This window comes from Tigriopus californicus, chromosome 3, assembly GCF_007210705.1.
Source record: "Tigriopus californicus strain San Diego chromosome 3, Tcal_SD_v2.1, whole genome shotgun sequence".
NCBI classification, from domain to species: Eukaryota; Metazoa; Arthropoda; class Copepoda; order Harpacticoida; family Harpacticidae; genus Tigriopus; species Tigriopus californicus.
This window is the reverse complement of record NC_081442.1, coordinates 7,772,117-7,792,556: the sequence shown is the minus strand read 5'-3', so window position 1 is coordinate 7,792,556 and position 20,440 is coordinate 7,772,117. Positions and strand designations below refer to the sequence as shown.

Genomic DNA, 20,440 nt, shown 5'->3' with positions numbered 1-20,440 from the left:
TCAAATGAGTGATTGAGTATAACCTCTTTCCTTTTTTTTCTGAGAAAATTGGTTACGGTCAAAATGAAAAACCTTAACCACGTGGGAAAGGTGACCAGGTATTAAAAATCCTTTCCTTTCTGTCCGGTTTGGAGTCAGTATCCCACAGGCATAACCTTAGCATCTAAGCGACTTGAACAACTATCCAGTTCCAATCACCAATGACAATAATGACCAATTTTGCTTAGTCGAAAATCGACCCCAAGCCCGCTTTAAAGTGGGTATGTCGGGTATGTCTCATTTGCCACATTTCCCCGTTTGCTTTCCGTGTCACTCTGATATTATTTTTGAGAATGTGCCTCAGGCGAGGTACAGCAGATTTCCCCGTTTGCTTTCCGTGTCACTCTGATATTATTTTTGAGAATGTGCCTCAGGCGAGAATAGGCGCCGACAATTCTTTGGAATGCGTTGAGTCTTCTCAATGGCGGACTGTGACGCCAAACCGGGTCGTTTGGCGCGTTGTGAGCGACAGGTCTCGAACCAGATCCTCCGAATTCATGGGCAGCACGGCCGGACCGTGGCGAAGCCCGAAGAAATATCAATGAATAAAGAGAGCTAGAGCGTAGCAAGAGAAGAAGAGTGCCAGCAGTAGGCTGTTAGTTCACTTCTTCACGAGCGCACTCAACTCAGACCTTGAATGAACGAGAATGTCGAGAGTAAAGAGAGAATAACCAAGCAGAGGGAAGGCGGCAGAGAGTAGCCTCTGCCGAGAGAATATGGCCCGGCTCGGTATTATTGATGGCCAGGTTCGTTGTTTCGATATACATTCAGCCTAGCGGCATCACTACTACAGCTTCAACGTCTCTTGGGCTAGGATGAAAGTGTTTCGGGTCTGTGCGGCGGGTAGTGAGTGGACGTCGCCACACGTACTAGTAAGAGCACCCATAGCAGCCATTCAGTTGTGAATTCCTTCTTAGTTGGGCCTGCTCGACGTCGCTCGTCACTGATCGTGCTGGTCGGTCTTGGCTGCTGTTCCCTCGCTCGCTGTTTATCGTTGGCCTGGCTTGTTCTTCGTGCCTCCTTCATTGACGGAGATCAAGACTAAAGAGTCAGGAGGACCGAGTAGTATACGTAGAATGTAGAAGGACTTCTAGTCTTCTTCTTCGACTTCTGCTATTGCTCGTTCAAGTGCGGTGTGAGTGACTTCAACCTCGATAGTGTCGTCCATCGAATGTCGATCCGATGCGATATCCCAGGCGAATGTGTGCATGAACCCCAGTGCCGACCCTTAAGTCATTGAGCATCCACCTCATACAATTAAGATTGGGTGGGAAATTTCCCCAACCCATTCTCCTATCCTCGCATCCACCCACTACCCGTCTGGTGTGGTGGTTTTCTCCAGCTAAACTCGCAAGATTCACGGCTCAAAAAGTGTGTGCGGACCCGGGCTTACCTTCTTTCCCTACCGTTGACGGACCAAACCTGACTCACTAAGCCCATCTGTTTGGTCTGTCAATCAGTTCGCAGTGTTGTGATCGTTACACTACGACATATTGTTGATATTGTTGTAAAAAAACAAAAAGAAACAATACTGATATCCCTCCAGTTGAGTGAGCCTCCATGATGGTGATCCCTTAAATGGTAAGTGATGGATGGATTGATTGAATGAATTTATGAGCGAATGGGGGAATGAGCAATGCGGTGGGCCCTGCCTGTCTGGCCTCCTGCTCATTCATGAATGCTCCCTCCCCCTACCTCTGTTATGTCCACATTCATCCAAAGTTCTCTTTCACTTGCGTCCGTTTTAGAGTTAGTTAGTTCGTTAGTTAGTTGGTTGGTTAGTTGTTAGTGACTGAGTTAGCTGGCTAGTTTGTGTTTGGCTTGTTTGTTTGTGTTTGTCATCGATTGGACTTTAGAAAAATAGCCTTCCAGGCGAGAGCTGCTCCAGCAGATCCCTCAAATCGACCTCGTGAATGAAGGCAAGGGGAGTTCAAAGAGGAAGAGTATAAAGAGCCTAAGGAACACGAGCGAGAACACGCGGGCCACCACGGTTCTTATGGGCTTCACTGACCCATCCATATCCTGGATGACGATCATGTGGGGGAACTCATGGCATACGTCTTGATTGCGGTCCCTTATCGATCATTCGTTCCACTTGTACATAGACTTCGTTTCAGTCTTTCTTGACTTGACGATTCAATGTCGTTCTTTTTTCATCTTTTTCTCTCTCCCTCGTCGGTCTTTGGTGGTTATGGTGAGTGCTGCTCGATTCATCGAGTGGCCGAGCGAGTCCAGCTAGCTAGTACTTAGGTAGCCAGCGAGGTCTGCCAGTCTATCTTCGATGCTGAGTGTGTGTGTGCGTAGATGTGAGTGAGTGAGTGCCCCATGTACATCATCTCAGCCCTGCTACTAGTCCTACAATGAGAGGACTACTACGACATACGAATGAGTGAACCCCCTCACTCGCCCACTGCCGACTGTTTCTCACGGATGAATGAATGAATGAATTTCTGCTCCAAACAACTTCACACACATCAATGAAAGAGGAGGAGAAGGAGGAAGAAGGAGAAGGCAATCATCAGGACGAAAGGAGGAGGAAGAGGCCGAGGCCGAGTTGCTCGCTCGCTCGCAAGCAAGCAAGCAAGCAAGGCAGCCAACCAGGCAGCCGCCACTCCATCGAATCGGCACATTCTGTTCTTGAAAACCCTCTCCTCCTTTTCGCTCCCTCTCTCTGGTTGCCTCTGGAGTGCTTGTTCAGACCTTGTTCGCTTAGTTCTCGGGAGTCCGAGGAAAGAGAGGAAATGAGCTACTACTTCGTGGTCCCCACGGTCCCGTGCTCATGAAAAGCGCGCCCATCCTTTATTAGCAGGTCCGAGGGAACGACCGGTCTGTTGCTAGGATCCTGAGGTACTGCAGTAGGAACTGATGTACTTGGAGTGGCAAGAAAGGGTCTTCCCGAGTGTCAATAATATCGCTTGCCTTGCCGTGTCTCAGATTACCTCTTTGGTTACGGCCAAGTCCTCCGTGTATTCCGGCAATCTTGAATGGATGGATGGATAAATGGATGGATGGATGGAAGTGAGGGGCTCACTACTCACAACCAGCCATTCCATCCTGCTCCGCATGCTTGTGGCAAGGTAGGTAGCTCGTCTCCGACCGACTTTGTGAGTAAATGACGGACTGAATGTTGGTGTAAGTGAGTGAGATTGCGGATGGAGCTTTGGACGATCATTTTCCCCTTCACTGGCATGGATAGGGGCTTTAGGATGGATGGATAGACGGATGAGGGAAGGAACGAAGGAAGGAAGACTTAGAGGGAGAGAGACCAAGGACCGATCCTGCCCAATTGAAAGAGGATCTTGATTTACTCACTCAATGTCTAGAGCTCAATTGTAGAAAGAAAGAGTTTTGAAAGAGGTCCGTGGCCAAGGTATCTTAAGCTTATATCCGTTTCTACCATCTTCGCCATACGCACTTTCCATTTTGTACGTCGCATTCATGTCGGCTTTGAACGTTCACACAGTTTCGTCCTTGTCGAGTTGCTTCTCCATACCTTCAGGGGCCTGGTAGAAGTTCGGGTAGCAATACTAGGAGTCATTAATTGCATCCTGGTCGAATAAATTCACCAGTCCACCACAAACTTGAAGCTTCGAAGTAAAAGTAACGAACGACTTTCGAGAAACCAAAATGACCAAAAGCTTAAGAGAAGCTTATTATATTCAATCAATTTAGTTTCTGGTTGAAAGAGGAAACAGTGCGGCTGTTTGTAGATGGTATTTTATGTCATGTCAAGTTCGCGCCATTTGTGGGATCTCGCCCCATTTGAGATATCGTAGATCAAGAATTTGACGAGCTTGCGTCTTTATATAAACTGCCTCGTCCACAAATATTCATTGTTCTTTTTTTTTTCAGTCCACGGATGGTCTCAATTCGCGGATTCAAAATCCTTTCACTCACCCTTCATTATGCTTCATTCAATGATCCAGGAGAGAAACGTATATGAGTGCTTCAGTGTCTACTCTGCTTTCAAAGAGTCCTCCCGCATCGACCTCGAGAAGGTGGGTGTGTGATCAGTGAGCGAGAATGCAAAATGTCCCCCCACCGCCACCTCCAAGGGCCTCGGCAACTTCCCCACAACCAGTGGTCAGATCATCACCGTCCTCTCCTTCATCTCCCCCTTTCCTTCACCTGGAAGATGAGGAAGAGATCCATGCCCATGTGCGACTACCACTCAGACCCAACCCTATCCCCACAACCACCACAAGCACTACTACCACCAACGGCCACCCTTCATCTAGGGCCAGGAATGCTCCTGGACTGGCTTTGCGATTGTCAGAAACTCCCCCCGTGCCACCTCCTCGCCCGGAAAGCACACTCTCCCCCCATACCCGAGACATTACAAATCCATCCGGTAATTCAGTCCGATTGGCCCTTGGAACCCCTCCGTCTCCTACCAGAAGCCCCGTCAGCCTCAGCCCTGGACGTACAAATAGTTCCATCCTTGGCGGTATTACTAGTGCTTCGCATTTGCCTCAGCAGCCTCCGCCCATGTTGGGACTGACCAGACTCTCTTCCACGATGAGTCCAATTACCCTAACAGCGCCGAGACCGGGACTGGAGAGGAATCAAAATCTCTATGTTGATGCCCCCTTGAAGAAACAAGTGCTTTCGTCGAACTCAATTAACCAAACTCATTCTTATGTTGATGAGCTCACGTTTGACCAACAATTGCCCTTGCCCCAGTCCGCCAATGTCTCTCTGAAAAAGAAGAGGCAACAACAACAACAACAACAGCAGCAGCGGATATTGTCCTTAAAATCTCGGCCGCCAGGATTGTCCCCCGAGGACTTGGAAACGCCTAGTTTTTCGTCGTCTGTGATCAAGAGCTCTTCCTCGTCAAAGAAACCTTTGACGGAAAAGAATTTGTCAGAATTTCCGAGAAGAGGTAGCAATGGCTTGCTGCTCTCACCGGCTTCAATGGTCAGCTCTCCAACCTATGAAGATGAACCCAACCCATCTGATTCAATCATCTGTAGTGACTGTGGGCGATGCCGGTGTGTGTCTTGTCGAACTGCTCGCCCTCTCCCAGAGAAGTGGTTATGTAGCAACACGTGTCACATGTCAGCCGAAACCATTGTGGATACCTTGTCCTGCATGTGGTTGGTGAAAGCAGTGATGTATCATTGCAGTAAAGATATGACCCAAGAAGGTGACGATAGTTGCGAGTCTGCTATGGTGGAGGAAAACCCTTGTTCTTGTAACGGAGAAAGCATCGGTTTAAGATGGGCCTGTATTGGGGCTACTAGCGCTCTGTTACCTTGCTTGTGTTGTTATCTGCCCTTCAAGGCGTGTGTGCACGGCATTGAAAGCCTTTACCAACAGGCCACGTCAAACGGTTGCCGTTGTATTCCAAGTCCAACGCAGTCACCCATTCAAACCCAACCGCGCTCCGTGGCCGGTAGTGATATGCCTCATTTTAACGTTTCAATAAAAAAATCGAGTGCTCCGGGTCACGCAATGTCGTCAGAGTCTCAGAGTCATCAATCCTCGCCGCTTTCATCCAAGACATTGTCGACGACTTCGAGTCTAGACCGGTCACCATTGGATTCTGCCAAAAAGAGCCTCTTGTCGTGAGCCTGTGGTGAGCCCTTGGTCCTAGCACATCGGGAAGTACGAAAACAATAGCAACAACCACAATACGGAACAACATCATTAGCAATATCATCTGCCACACTGAATATATTTATCCCCCGCTGAAATTCACACAGTTAGACGTCAAAGCCACAGTCCTAACCGATTGCTGTTATATCACTAAATGAAGCAACATTGATGTATAATATCCTGTATAGATCCAGTCAGAGCTGACATTACCCTCCGTTGCCTCCAAGTTCCAAGTCTCACTATACCTTCACCGCCACACATAAACTCAAACCCCAATCCCAATCCCAACCCCACCCTACCTCGTGTCAGGTTTGATCGGATCACAAGCACTCACTCGTAATTAACTTTTCCCCTTTTGGTCCTCAAGCAACTGGTTTTTACTTCAGTTTTAAACTCGATCCAGTAGTCGTATGGCATTTTCCGACCCACTCTCCCCCAAAATTATATCTGCCGGCAAGATAGAGCTTCGCTCAACTAGTCAGAAAGGAATCAGCAACATCTCCCTACGGTCAAATCAATTGGATGATGATTAACTAAACCGTGATTTCCTTCATTGTTGCTCCCTTGAGCGTGTTTCCTCTTCTCGCTCTCTCAATATGGACAAGGTCTTCCGACAAGATTGGATCTAAATATTTACTCAAAATCTCTGGAGGGTTAATTGCCTCTACTGTTGCTTGTGAAAGACTCTTTCGCGAGAAGAGCTTTCCCATGTTCTAAATCCTCTCGTGTGTGATCAAAGATGCAAAACAAACCCCAGCCAACCAAGCAACCCATTTTTCCCAAGTTCCGACGTCCTTTTCCGAGAACGAAACCAACCTCCAATCAATTGTTATTGAATGTTAGTGAAAAATAATACCATTCTTACTACTACTGCTGCGTGTTTTGTACTCCAATTTCAACAGCTACTGTTACTAAAACGACTACTTCTACCATTAGTACGCCTACTTCTACTCCAACAACAACAGCAACTAAAAGAATACATATATTTTTGTCCTTTAGTTATCTACGCGTTCTACTTTGAAGCACTCAATCCATTTTACTGCTCCTATCTTTTTTGGCATGAATGTCCATACATTTTTACGTAAATGTCAATAAGTGCGTTGGCATCTTCCATTATGAGTTATACAAATAGCAATGATGATAAGAATGTTTGCTGAAGTGCGGTCAAATCTGCAACTCTGCCTCAACGTCTTAAGCTTCCCGGACATTTTGAAACACTCGCTTTTGCGTTATCCTTTCATTGCCTTAGAGGTGAAAGCTTATTATGCATTGCTATGCATATGAGAGAGAGTGCGAGAGAGCGTCCATCTCACTGCAAAGCTCAGTAGAAACGACTGCTTGAGCAGGTTAGGTGTCGTATACAAACGGATTAAAAGAAAACGGTCAGAACTACAAACAAATTTGATGCATGCAAACTTAGGTATTCTCATCATTTTAGTAGACTCCTGATTCCAGAAATCGCCGTACCAATCGAGGGTGTCAAATGAAACCCTCTCCAAACATCGCCACATCCCATTCAGGTCAATTCAGATTTTGCCAAAATTGAAGTCACCAATTCGTCCTGATCTTGTCTTGGGTTAACTTTGTGGCGATGCTTAACCACCATCAATTCAATTGACATTTCTAGTCGTTTATATGAAAATGGCAAGAAACATTGGTACACCATAATTTTTGACCCCATGTTTTTTTAGATTAAAAACATAGTTCCGCAATCATTCCTTTTCATTGATAAAAAATACCAAAACAGTCTTACTTGTAGTGATGTAACCAATATAACTTATTCTTTTTGTAACGTAAACTAGATGCTATTTACCGGTTGTAAAGAAATTAAGGGCCTCCTAAGGTCTTGCAGGTAGACAAGGTTACCTCCGGCTAAAAGATTGGTTGACATTGAAACCCAGGCTTTCGTTAAGAGAAACTGTTAAAAGCATAATGCCATATCACAAATGATCTAATTTGAGCCTAAAGGCGATTGGCAAACCTCCTATCGCTGGCCACCAAAAACAATGTTCGAAAATTCGACTGAGCGCAATATTGAGGTCAGAATCAAAGCTAAGGGCCTGCTGGAGGCCGGCTAGAGGCCAAGGGAGGTGCGTGAGCCTTTTGGTGCCCTTACTTGAACCGTTTGTAAATGGAAAACTTCATACAAGAACTGCAAAACCCTTAAGAACAGACCGGACCGAAGGGGGAAATCTGGAATTCCACGATCAATCTTTGGATGGCCAAACATCAGAGGGTCACCAATCTCCTTCTGACTAAAATTGGATCTTTCATGGTATGGTGAAGGGTTAGGAAAAATGCCTGCAAATGAAACAGTGCGACTCAATATGATCCAAAAATTATTTGAGGACGTGGGAAGAATTTTCAGAAGGCTAGAAGGGAGGCCCTTAATTTTTTTACACCCTGTAATTGCCTCTCATGGTTATCCAATTATTTAAATGATCAAGAAAGTTATGTCCTAGTACAATCCAGGGTTTGCCGAAATGGACTTCCTTGTACGACATGTACCCTGATGTCGTCAAGATAATTCGTGTGAGTTGAACTATTACATATCTATACGTAGTTGCACTCAGTTTCATACATTTTCTGATACCATTTTTTACATTACGGCATACTTTTTGACGAGTATAAACCGAAATCTGTCTAAAGCTTTTTTGTCGTATCCCGATTATCCCAATTGGTTTTTATCTCCTAAGTAACTAGCTCCTTAGGTGGAAAACTTAAAGGGTGGGAATAGAGAGACAAGTCTGGGGAAAGCCTCAAGGTCGGGCAAATGCCCGACCTTGAGGCTTTCCTCTAGCGAGAAGGAAAAATTGAATCCACTTTCTGAAAGACCAACAGCCTTGGCCTTGACCTGGAAGGCCAGTTTGCCTACCAATCCTTCAGAGAATGAGAGAAACTCAAGCTAAGGACATCATGAACCGCTCCGATCAGAGCGACCTTGCATATTTCTCCAACATCACCTAACATCTGTAGATTCGTCAACAGGACAAGTGAAAATGGAAAAAAATATTTTCTTCTTGCGTAAAAATACTAGAATATCCTCTCCCCAAAATTTGGATCCAGGAAAACCGATCGCTTGGCTAAGGTTCAACTTTCAGACTGACGTTTCCGGTGTTGTTTGAGAAAGAGCGTCACCTTAGGTTGGTCGAACTCCAATTCAGCTTGATTTGTGTCGTTGCGAAAGGTCAGACCGGAGCGAGTGCACACGCACTACACACCCAGGTTGAAGTATTGGGACAAAACTTTACAAATTTTAGGTGTCATCTAGAATCATTTTTAAAGGGAAGTTGATAATACAAAATAACAAGACTCCACAATAACTAAAATTTGTCATGAACCTTTAGGAACACAACAGGTGATATGTGTATGGATGGAATATGAAAGGAAATGAGAGGTTTCATGTTTTCTGTCACAGTCTTTTGTTGAGAGATCCTAAGAGCAATCAATGTCCCCGAACTCCACATCTCCCATTGACGCACTTGACGCATCACAATATGATTGAATTTGAATTTATGCTTTGAGAAAGAGCTCGCATTAATATTTTCTTTCTCAACCAATTGAGCACTGAGTCAAAAAAACAATACTTCACACTTTTTTGTCTTGTAAAGCTACCTGAGCACTTAAATTACTAAATTAATGTCAACGTTCTATCATTGTTTTGAATATTTTTTACAAACTATTTTGACAAAATCATAACTCATTTTTCCTACCCTTAATATACGAGATACAGTGGACGTTATTGACAAATGTTTATGCTGGAGAAAGCACTTATCTGTGATTCACACATCATAAAATTAAAGTCCCGATAAGAGCATTTGCTACAAATACACCACGTTTAGCAAGGCAATGTGGATCCTAACAAAGTAATCATCCACCAACGGAGCTTTCAAAAACTTAATTAAATGGACATAGATTTGCAATTGATAAATTCCTGGTTTAGAGATTTTTCACCTAGGGTTTCTTGATCGGTGTCTGAGGGGATATGTCAAAATAATCTTTACAAGAGATTAGTTCTTTAACCCGTGAGAGCTTCTACTAAATCTGGGACAACCAAGTAATGCAACTATTCCACTTCCAAGTAAAAAAAAAAGATTTCAAATATATTTTCTTTGATAGGCGGTATCTTATGTCTAATGTTTATTGCACAACCTCTCATTTAAGCTTTGGGGATCCCTGGGTCTCCATTAAGAAACTACGTTTTAAGTAGCCACATCATTGCAAATTCAGTCAATGCAAAAGTGAACCTCACATTCAAATTTTTGCTTAATATTGTGCTTAAACAAGGAAAGCAGATAAGCCATCACACCTCCAAGTCCCCAAGTTTCCGGTCAAAGCCGTTTGGCCACCAATTGAACGAGCTCTAGATGAACTTTTCCATCGATCCACGCCAACAAATCACATCCTGCCACTTCAAGTACACTCCTGCTCTGTCGGTCATTGGCAATCGAACATGGTGAAGATCTTCTTCCCTAGGTCTCCACTCGACCATGCGTCCGTCCCAGACCCTCACCGTGATAGTTGCGATCACTCCCACTGAACTAGGGTCTGCATCTGGTCATCTCCATGGTTTCCTATGTTACCGTGGGAAATATGAGCAGGTGCTCCCCTCTAGAGGTTACAAAGCTTTCAAACGCTCTCTTCTTTCACTCCAGAAAAGCTGGAGGATAAGATTAGCTCTCCGCAGTCCTGTGACATTTGACCCTCACCCTCTTCACCTCAATGGAACTCTTTCCATCGTCAATTGCCCACATTTTCCATCTCATATTTTTGTACAGCCCTGCCAGCCCTTCTAAAAGGTTACTTTTATTTGCGTACAACCCCTCTAAAAACCATGATAGTATTTGAGACCACCGAGCACCAGAGTAAACATGTATCGGATTTTAAGGGACAAAACATGCAGTTGTTGCAGAGCTTAAGTGACGTGAAAACTCGTAAAATCTTCGAAAAATATGAACAGAGTATGGCACAACAACGAGTAAGCTTCAACAGAACCTCTTCCCCTGATTAACGAGTCGGGTTATTATGCCAAGACATATTTGCAGTCTGAGGGGCTGTTCTAGGCCTGCCCTGATTTTATTGATGCATTGTGATACCCTACACGGCACGAAGGTTAAATATTTTTTTTCCTACTAATACGTTTCTAAAAGGGGACTATAGGTGTGGCCAACTAAAGTCGAGGATTCGAATTTCCGACAAGCAACCTCAGAATTCAGCTTTAGTTTAGAAGAAAACGTCATCTACAAAATTTTTTTTGCACACAGTAAGAACCCAAATCATCCGCAAACTTATTCAACAAGTGCCAAATCTCTCAAACCTACGGTGACCATATTAAGGNAAATCTCTCAAACCTACGGTGACCATATTAAGGTTGAACAATTAAGTCGGTCATTTTTTAAAAAGAATATCGACTATCTAGCTTTAAAATACTATTTCTTGGTGGTTAAGCATTTTTCAGCTTTTCTTGAACAAATTTGCCTTTATTGTGGGCCGTTTTTACTTGCCTACGTCATTTCATCTGATTTTCGGTCTTATTTTACCATTTGCATAATGAAATATAATTTTAATTAAAAGTGGATCATATATTTGATGAGAAAGTTGAGTTACTGACAATTTTTTTACTAAGCGTGCAGGTGGCAGAAGGTCGTAAAGATCCCACGACGCTTTACCAGGGAACATTGCAGGAATGAGGGAGCTCTCGTATTGGTAGAGACCACAAAGGTTGGGACTGCACAGTATTCAAAAGGATGAAAAACATCCGCCACTACGCTTTCATAAGAATTCATAAGCTTTGTCCAAATTGAGGTCTAAGAGTCCTATTTAGTGACCGAAGAGGGCGAACGAGCGTTTTGAGAGCACCCGCAAATCCTCCAAAATCCAGATTGGCTAAAATCAAAGTTTCTTCCCTCTCGGGCTTCTTCATTGTCAAAATTGCTTCCCTTTAACATGCTTGGACGAGTTTTTGACCAGAATTCCAGATCAACCCTTCATTCAAGGGCTAGCCAGATCTGCCACCTTTAATTCGTTGATGGATCACATATACTGGGTGAACGACCAAAAAGTTCAGCAAACTTTGGCTTCAATTTAACCCGCCTGTCTCCCTTCTCCCATTTTACCCAAGCCATAACTGGCAATTCCAATTAGGTAAATGTGTAATCCTTTGGCTTCCATTTGGTACTAGTTTCGTTAAAATCGGTCCAAGAATGACTTCAAAAGCGGGCAAAAGACGACGCGTGGCGAATTGCTGTGCACTGATATGTATCCAAAAAAAGATTGTGGATATAGTTGATTGGCATCAAAGAGAGGTCGACGTACGCCGAAGGTTAGTGTCTGACGAAAGTTACGCTTTTTTGGGCACAATAAAAATCAGTACCTAGTAATGCTTACCCTGAATGAGGAAGAAGTTTGCCAAGGACCCCACTAAATCCATTAAGAAGATGAGTGCCGAGTTAAAGACACGCGATACTACCTTGGGAGACGCCATTCAAAACGAACTAGGTATGAAATCATTTGCCAGGTCCAAGAAGTATCTTCTCACCGAAAAACTGAAGACCAAAAGGTTGGAAAGAGGCTGGAAAGTGCTCCCTCACCACAAGAGCTATCCCTATACAGTAAAGATTTACTCTTGATAGACACCATAACAGGAAAAATGACCGACACATAGCAGAATCAAATATCATATAAAGATTGAAAGGTAATAAATAGACGAATTATAACCTTTCATTTTAATAGTACTGGGGATTACATTCCCTGGAGCGGGTGAAAAGCCCGTGAAAAAAACAAAACAAAAAATTGATTAAATTTCTCCCACCTGCGCTAGGAAGTATCCGGCCCCAGTGATGTTCTTGGAGTCTTGTGCTCCGATGACAAGACTATGCCTACGACCTTTTTTCCACAAGGTCAGAAAAATGGTGCCAAAGAGTGCACCTCCCTCCGTCTTACGGTATAAAATCTTGTCATGGCTAAAGCCCAAATACCCCAACGGTAACTATGTCTGGACCCAAGATGGTGCTACGGCCCATACGTCCAATATGGCTCAACATTTATGCGTGAAGAATTTCGCATATTTTTGGCCATCCTTCATTAGGCCCCTGTCATCTCCTCATCTCAATCCTTTCGACTTCTTCGTTTGGGGCTACGTGGAGGCCAGAACCAACGAGACTTCTCATCCCAACATCGAGTTCCTCAAGTCCTACATCTCCAGAGAGTGGGCCAAGTTGCCCATGTTTCTCATTAAGAAGAGGTGCCCATCGTTCCGGGCTCGTATGGAGGCCGTGATCGCTGCAAATGGTGGACAGTGAAAATAGTCTATTATACTCCAATGAAGTGTTCTTGTTGGATGGGGTTTTATCTTGGTTGCAATTGGAAAAACATATTGAACTTTCATCAGAAATAGCCAGAAGTCGAGCATAAATAATAAGTTGCGTGAAATATTTTGAGAATCATTGCGCCCCAATTCAGGGAGGAAACTAGGTTAGCGAACAAAAGTGCCACAGAGAGTTCCGAGACACATTTTTAACTGCGACCAATGGCACAAGTCGAGATCAAGTTCTAATGTTTGAAACCAGGAGGATCGCTAGGGTGGAGATGTCCCAACAAAGCTCAAAGCTGAATGGCGTAGCACTGAAGTTACGGGTTGAACAAAACGCCTTGCACAGGTACCTGGCCTTGTCTCGCTCTCCTTTTCTGATGTATAGAAGCCTACTCTCCAAGACCACTTGAATCTGATATTGATAGAAAGCTTCACATTAACCATAAACTATACAAAGTAACGGGAGACCCCACGTGGTTTCGTGAGCACTTATTTTGAATTGCGACTGGGTAAAATATCCACTTTTTCAATAGTAGATGCCTTCAAACTCTTCCCAATCGAGGCCAAAATTCAGCTTAATACGTCTTTTCACGCGGTCACAACAGTTACATCAAGCAAGATATACTCAAGACAAGTTTTGAGACCCTTGATGACCATCTTAAAATCTCCCAACATGGAATCTCAAAAGTAGAAGGCCAATTAAATGACCAATCACAACGTTAGGAATTTAACCTCTTCCACAAACTTTGTCCTGCCAAAATAGAAGAACTTCAAAAAGTTTTGCGAACGCCAAACACTTAATTTCATTTGGTGAAAAATTTAAATCCGTTTTAATCCCCATCAAATCTCATTGAATTGCAATTAAAAAGTGCCAGTGAACGAGCCATTATCGATATGACTTTACACAATGAACATTCACATGAAACAATTCATTGTAAATTTGACCAAACCTGGGCAACTTCCTTGGTGAAGGAAACTTTTGACCCTCAATACAAGAAGTTTTTTCTTCATGTGGGCAACACGCCAAATAAATCTTTGGTATGGTTGCATGCCAACTTCCCATAGTTCTGGTTTAACCAAAGCCTAATGTAAGGTAGATTTAAGAAAAAGTGAACAAAATTGATGCTGAATATTGCGGATAAAAGTGACATAAGAAATCCTCTAACTTGATACATGGTTAATTCTAATGCTTAGATTATTTTTAATTAAGATATTGCAAATATTAGTATTCTATATCAGATAAACGATATCTCAAACGGCAAATTTATTGTTTCACTAATAATCAACGAACCAAAAGTGATTGGCATGAATCTAGTTCCTTCTTAAATCTCTGTTAAACTTAGGATTTGATTAGTCCTGTGTATGACCAATGAAGTTTGGCAAGCAAATGCACAAGACAAAAGAAAGACCCCATTTTGATGGGGATTCAGAGGGCCATAAGTTGTTCATTAAATGAAATGTGTAAAATTGTGTTTTGTGTTGGTCTTGTTTTCAGGTTAAGATATCAAGTAGCAGGGTTAATTCCAAACGCAGGCATTGAGCGTTTATTGGCCTACCAAGCTTGAGATTACATGTTCTAACCTTTTTCGGATTGTATGATATAGCTCAAAGACAGTATTCAGTACATCTTGCTTGATCTAACCGTTGTGACCGCGTGAAAAGACGTATTAAGCCGAATTTTGGCCTTGATTTGAAAGAATGTGAAGGCATCTACTAATGAAAAAGTAAATATTTTACCCAGTCGCAATTCAAAATAAGTGCTCACGATACCACGTGGGGGTCTCCCATTTGCTAACAATTTGTTCAGGTTGAAAAGATTGAGGTGAAGACCATGTGATTTCAGAAGTTTTAGGAAGGCAATTTCCAAACCAGCTACCTTTTCGGGCCTGTTTAATGTCCAGAGGTTTTAATTTGGAAATCTAACTTCTTGTACCTCAACCTGTAGATCTGTTTATGCAACAATCCCTCAGTCTGTGGGTTTTGCTAATGAATATTTAGGTTTTGCGAGCTGATCTTCGGGTCACCCTGACTTCTAGGTACTCTCCCCCCCACACGACTTCTGACGGTCAAAAAACCTCTCGACTTGTGCCATTATGGCAAATCTTCAGATTGGACCTGGATGCAAAGGCCGAGCTAGAGATATTGTTGTGGACAGGCATCCTTCAGTTGTTTAATTGCTTCACATTATATATTTTGCAAGGAATAATTAGTCGTTCCTCAATAAAAGGAAAACGCCAAAAAATGTCATGGCGTTACTCGCTTCAGTCACTTTTATTGAAATTTAGATGACCAATATTTCAGGTATTTTGCCCCATCAAGATTACACCAGACTTCTGTAATCAATGTTTTTTTTTCAAACCGTCTTAAAAGTTTTCTTGTCAACATGTTACACTAATGAGCAGGGCTTGAACCGTAACCAAAAAAGGAACTCCTTACCGATACCACTATTTTCCAGAAAAAGATGGCCTAAACAGAAAAAAGCCATTTCAAAACTACGGTTTTTAACTATCGAGGATAATTTGAGGATTAAGGTTTGTTTGTTTTTAATCTTTTTCATTTTTACTACGCATTTTGCCAGGTATTTTTTCATCATTCTTTTCACAGTTCGAAAAAAAGTTCATATGAGTCAGACATTCCACTGGTTTGACGAGAGAAAAAATCAGGGTTACATTTTGATACTAACTTAACTTATGGGTTGTCGTCATGCAACTTGTAATGTCATACGTCACACAAAATGCAAATTGATAACCCTAGTTATACCCTCACGTGATTATGTATTTGATCACATCAGAGGCAAATAAATCATTGCTCTTGAGACGGGGCTTTAAAAAAATCTGAGAGGAAACCTTTTTGCATTTTTTCTTCTCCTCAAAATAACGTTGACGGAATAAAGGTAATGGAGAGCTAAAAAGCCGGTCCGTTACCAATATCGTTACTTTTACAGTGTTACTAACACTTTACCAGTAGCATTATTCAAAAAGTAACGTATTCCTTAAGCCCTACTAATGAGCATTGCTATTGCTTATTTACAGAGCTTAAACTATTACCGAAAAAATGTAACGCGTTACCGTTACCCGTTACTCTTGTAGAAAAAGAAGCCTAAAACTGCAACACTACAGTTTATGCAATTGTTTGACGTTTTGTAAAAGTGATGTGAAACAAATGACTCTTGTGATTATTTATCTGATCCCATCAATGGCAAGTAAGTCATTGCATTTGAGACGGAATTCAAAGAAACCTTTACGCATTTTCTTTCCCTTGTTTATAAAAGAAAAAAAGTAACGGTCGCTGGAGGGCTAAAAACCCGGTCCGTTACCGTTACTTTTTCAGGAAAGTAACGCGTTAACGGTAGCGTTACTTAAAAAGCAACGCGTTACCGGTAGCGTAACTCAGAAAGTAACGCGTTACTGGTAGTGTGACTCAAAAAGTAACGCGTTACTCAAGCCCTGGTTATTTTTTTGCAGCCCTTCACGGAACCTGAGATGGACGTGGCCTTCAAGAAGATGAAGAGTAAAGCCCCCTCAACATCTGGGGTCTCTCTCTTTCAACTTTCACTACTCCGGACCCAAGCCCAGCCACTCCTCCAAGATCTTTTCAGCCTCGCCCTCCATTCTTCCTTCTTCCCACCAACGTGGATAGAGTCAGCCATCATCTTCATCCATAAGAAGGGGCCCAGGGACATTCCACTTAACCATCGCCCTGGAGAATCCCTTCTTGAAGATGATGTCCATCCTACTAGCTGCCTACTTCTCCGGATTGGCCGAGGATATAGATCTCCCTCCAGAGTTCCAATTTGGTTTCCGGGGAAGCTGCTCAACCACCACGGCAGCTACTCACCTCTATGAAATTGTGCACTCGAACATGAGCAATAAGAGGAGAGTGTATGGATGCTTTGTTGATTTCTCCAAAGCATTCGATAGGGTGGACCGAACGCAGTTATTCCTCAAACTTCAACTGTGGGGAGTTCCGCGTTCAATCTGTGTTCTGTTGTCCAACATCTATGCGGGACTCAAATGCTCTATTTGTTCTGGTGAGGACCTATCTCCCTGCTACTTCACTTCCATTGGCCTTCCGCAAGGCTATCTAATTCTTTTCAATTTTTATGTATCCGACCTGACCAAAGCAAGGACCCACCATCAACCATTTAATGGTTCAATATCTTCAATATGCAGACGACCTGATCCTCTTGGCTGATTCAGCCGTGGATTTGCAAAATGCCATCAATGCCCTCCACGGTTACTGCCAAGAGAACGGCCTTCAAACCACTACCATCAAGATGAAGGCCAAGGTTTTCAATAAGGGTCGTCTGCCTCCCACCTCCCTCCATATTAACAATAGTCAGATTGAAATCGTCGAGTACAGTCTCTCTTCTCATGCTGACGATACAAAGTTAGTTTCTGGTAGGAATGGCCAAGATTCCATTAGGTTTGCAAAGGACCTAGAAATAATATATTCTTGGGTTACTAAGAGTAATATGGCCCTGAATGGAATGAAATTCCGCTCAATGACCTTCGGGTCAATTCCTTTATATACTCCACTCGTAGATAATGGAGGTAAAGATCTTGAGCAGGTTTCATCTATGAAAGATTTAGGTGTAGTCCTCCAAAATAATGGAAAGTTCGATGAGCATATCCAGTTGAAGCTGGGTAAAGCTTTTCAAATGTGTGGTTGAATATATCGCACGTTTAAGTCCAGAGATAGCATCACGATGCTAACTCTGTACAAGTCGATTGTCCAGCTGCATCTTGAATATGCCTCGCCCATTTGGGCTCCAATGAACAAGTCCAAAGATATCTCACTAGGAACATGACAGGATTGAGAGAGCTCTCAAATTGGGAGAGATTAAAAAAGTTGAGACTGTACAGTGTTCAGAGAAGGTACGAAAAGTGTCAAATACTGCCCGTCTTCAAATGCATATATGAGCTTAGTAGAGTAAATTCTAGTGACTGTAGAGGCTTAATGTGCGTTTTGAGAGCACCTTCAAGCCCTCGAGAATCCAGGCTAGTTCGAACAATGAGGTCCACATCTCTTCTTTCTCGGACTCCCTCATTATCTAATTTGTTTCCCTGTAATATTCGTAGGGAATACGAAGGCCTTACTGATCCGGTTGCATCTTCAAGTCAGACTTGGACAAATTTTTAGATAGCATTCCAGACCAACCCTACATTCAAGGACTAGCTCAATCTGCCAACTCAAATTCGTTGGTAGACAAAATACCATATTAAGATTGAAAGGTAATAAATAGACGAATTATAACCTTTCATTTAAATAGTACAAGGGGATTACATTCCTTATAGCGGTTAGAAAAACCCGTGAAAAAACAAACCAAAAAAACAACCACTTTTGGGTATTTTTAAGGCATGCCATGGACAGCTTCCGCTTACAGAGAATACTTCAAAAGATGGCCGGATATGCGTACGAAATACGTTGGGTCCCAGGAAAGACCCATCAAATTGCTGATGCTTTTTCTAGAGTACTGGTATTCGATCCTAACGAAATTGCCAATGAATCTGAAGATATAGCAATGGTAGCAAGTCAAACACTTGCTCCAAAGACATCCATGTCATCGATCATCGTGGAGGCTACGAACTGTCCCACCATCAAGTCCTCAAAACTACTCTCCTCAGTGGAAAGCCTCCTAAGTCCCTATCGAATTCTCACCCAGCAAGGTTGTATTCAGGGAAGTGGGATAATCCAGGGACTCTAGTGTCCTTGGATAATCTCTCGGTCGACTTCTCTACTGGATTGATTATCCTAAAAGGAGTCCGCAGAACTCAATCATTGGCACATTCATTATATTTCTGGCCTGGAATAAAAAACGAAATTTATATGATGATAGAATCATGCAATCAGTGCCAAGAGATACGTCCCAACCAAATCAACGAACTGCTAATCCAAATCGAAGCCCCACGTCCATTCCATTCCACCTCCGTCGATCTGTGGAGTGTGGTGTGGAGATATTCAAATATCGCGCTTATTCCTATTTGAACATTGAGACGTGGCAACATCACAAATCAGGTTTGACGAGTGGCAATCTCGTATTTTGACCTCGACCCCCAGTCAAGTAAATTTCGTGTTCTTTCCGTATTAAATATTACATTTTAATTACGTGTGAGTATAAATACCTAACACGCCTATTTGCTTTTTTGTGTGCACTGAACCAATTCTTGTCATACTCATTGTAATATCACTTTCTAATCAACTGTTTTCTCAATCTTGACCACTTCAATTTTCCATCCTTCAATCGATTTTGATATTTATACATACAGTTTGATACTGTGGTACCCTTGCTCCTGTTTGCCTCATGCTCTCGCTTCTTCAACTCACTGTGATATATATAGCTAGGAACTCTAAGAAATAAAGTGGTCTAGTCAACTACCAACTCAATATGCTGGCAGACCAACGAGGTCCGCAGCAGTGGTGACCCCAACGGGATTTGGATCCATGGCTGAATCCTTACCCATGGCTGGCTCCCGACTCAAACAAGCCCTCTGGACCGAGCCACGCCCTCGGGACCGAGCCACGCCCTCTTGACCGAGCCACGCCCTCTGGACCGAGCCATGTCCTCTAGACCAAGTCCACACCAACCTCGGCACCAAATCAACGGCCTCGGTCCTGCATCCTTGACTGGCTTTGGAGATGCATCATCGACTGGCCGCGGTCCCACACCCTCGACTGGCCGAGGTCCCGTATCAAAGACTGGCCACGGTCCCGCATCATAGACTGGCCTCGGTTGCGCATCATAGACTGGCCGCGGTCCCGCAATCTCGACTGTCCGTGGTCCAGCACTCTCAACTGGCCGCAGTCTTACACTCTCAACTGGCTGCAGTCCCACACTCTCAACTGGCCGCGGTCCGGCATCCTCGACTGGCCTCTGCATCCTCGTCTGGCCTCTGCATCCTCGTCTGGCCTTTGCATCCTCGTCTGGCCCTGCATCCTCGACTGGCCTCTGTATCATCAACTGGTCTCTGCATTATTGACTGGCCTCTGCATCATGGACCAGCCTTGATCCGCATCGGCGACCAACCTTGACACACACACGTTTCTAGTCAGAAGGTGGGGGGATTTGTGGCAACCTTGCTCCTGCTTGCCTCATGCTCTTGCTTCTTCAACTCACTGTGATATATATAGCTAGGAACTCTAAGAAATAAACTAATCTATTCACTACCAACTCAATATGCTGGCAGACCTATGAGGTCCGCTACAGTGGTGACCCTGATGTTATTTGGATCCATGGCTGGCTACCAACTCATGGCTGGCTCCCGACTCAAGCAATCCCTCTGGACCAAGCCACGTCCTCTAGACCAAGTCCACACCAACCTTGGTCCCGTATCAACGACCTTTGCCCCATATCACGGCTTCGGTCCCACATCATAGACTGGCCGTGGTCCTGCACTCTCAACTGGCCATGGTCCCGCATCCTTGACTGGCTTTGGTATTGCATCATTGACTGGCTTTGGTCCCACATCATAGACTGGCTTTGGTCCT

The 20,440-nt window shown here is 43.5% G+C and overlaps 1 protein-coding gene across 6 annotated transcripts; it reads left to right on the top strand.

Moving 5' to 3' along the window:
* The first annotated feature begins 1,044 nt into the window (after positions 1 to 1,044).
* On the top strand, positions 1,045 to 6,638 carry LOC131877318 (protein sprouty-like). 6 transcript variants are annotated; one of them, XM_059222930.1, is made up of 2 exons: positions 1,045 to 1,620; positions 3,892 to 6,638. In XM_059222930.1, exon 2 carries the CDS (start codon positions 4,063 to 4,065, stop codon positions 5,611 to 5,613), a length of 1,551 nt encoding a protein of 516 aa, XP_059078913.1. In that variant the 5' UTR covers positions 1,045 to 1,620; positions 3,892 to 4,062; the 3' UTR covers positions 5,614 to 6,638. The 6 variants fall into 6 exon arrangements, with proteins under 6 accessions (XP_059078913.1, XP_059078916.1, XP_059078917.1 ...); XM_059222933.1 differs by lacking the exon at positions 1,045 to 1,620 and adding an exon at positions 2,033 to 2,233; XM_059222934.1 differs by lacking the exon at positions 1,045 to 1,620 and adding an exon at positions 2,665 to 2,886.
* Positions 6,639 to 20,440: the final 13,802 nt, after the last annotated feature.

Excerpts from the sequence above, each read along its gene's own strand:
- LOC131877318 (XM_059222930.1), top strand. The coding sequence starts at position 4,063 with ATGCAAAATGTCCCCCCACCGCCACCTCCAAGGGCCTCGGCAACTTCC.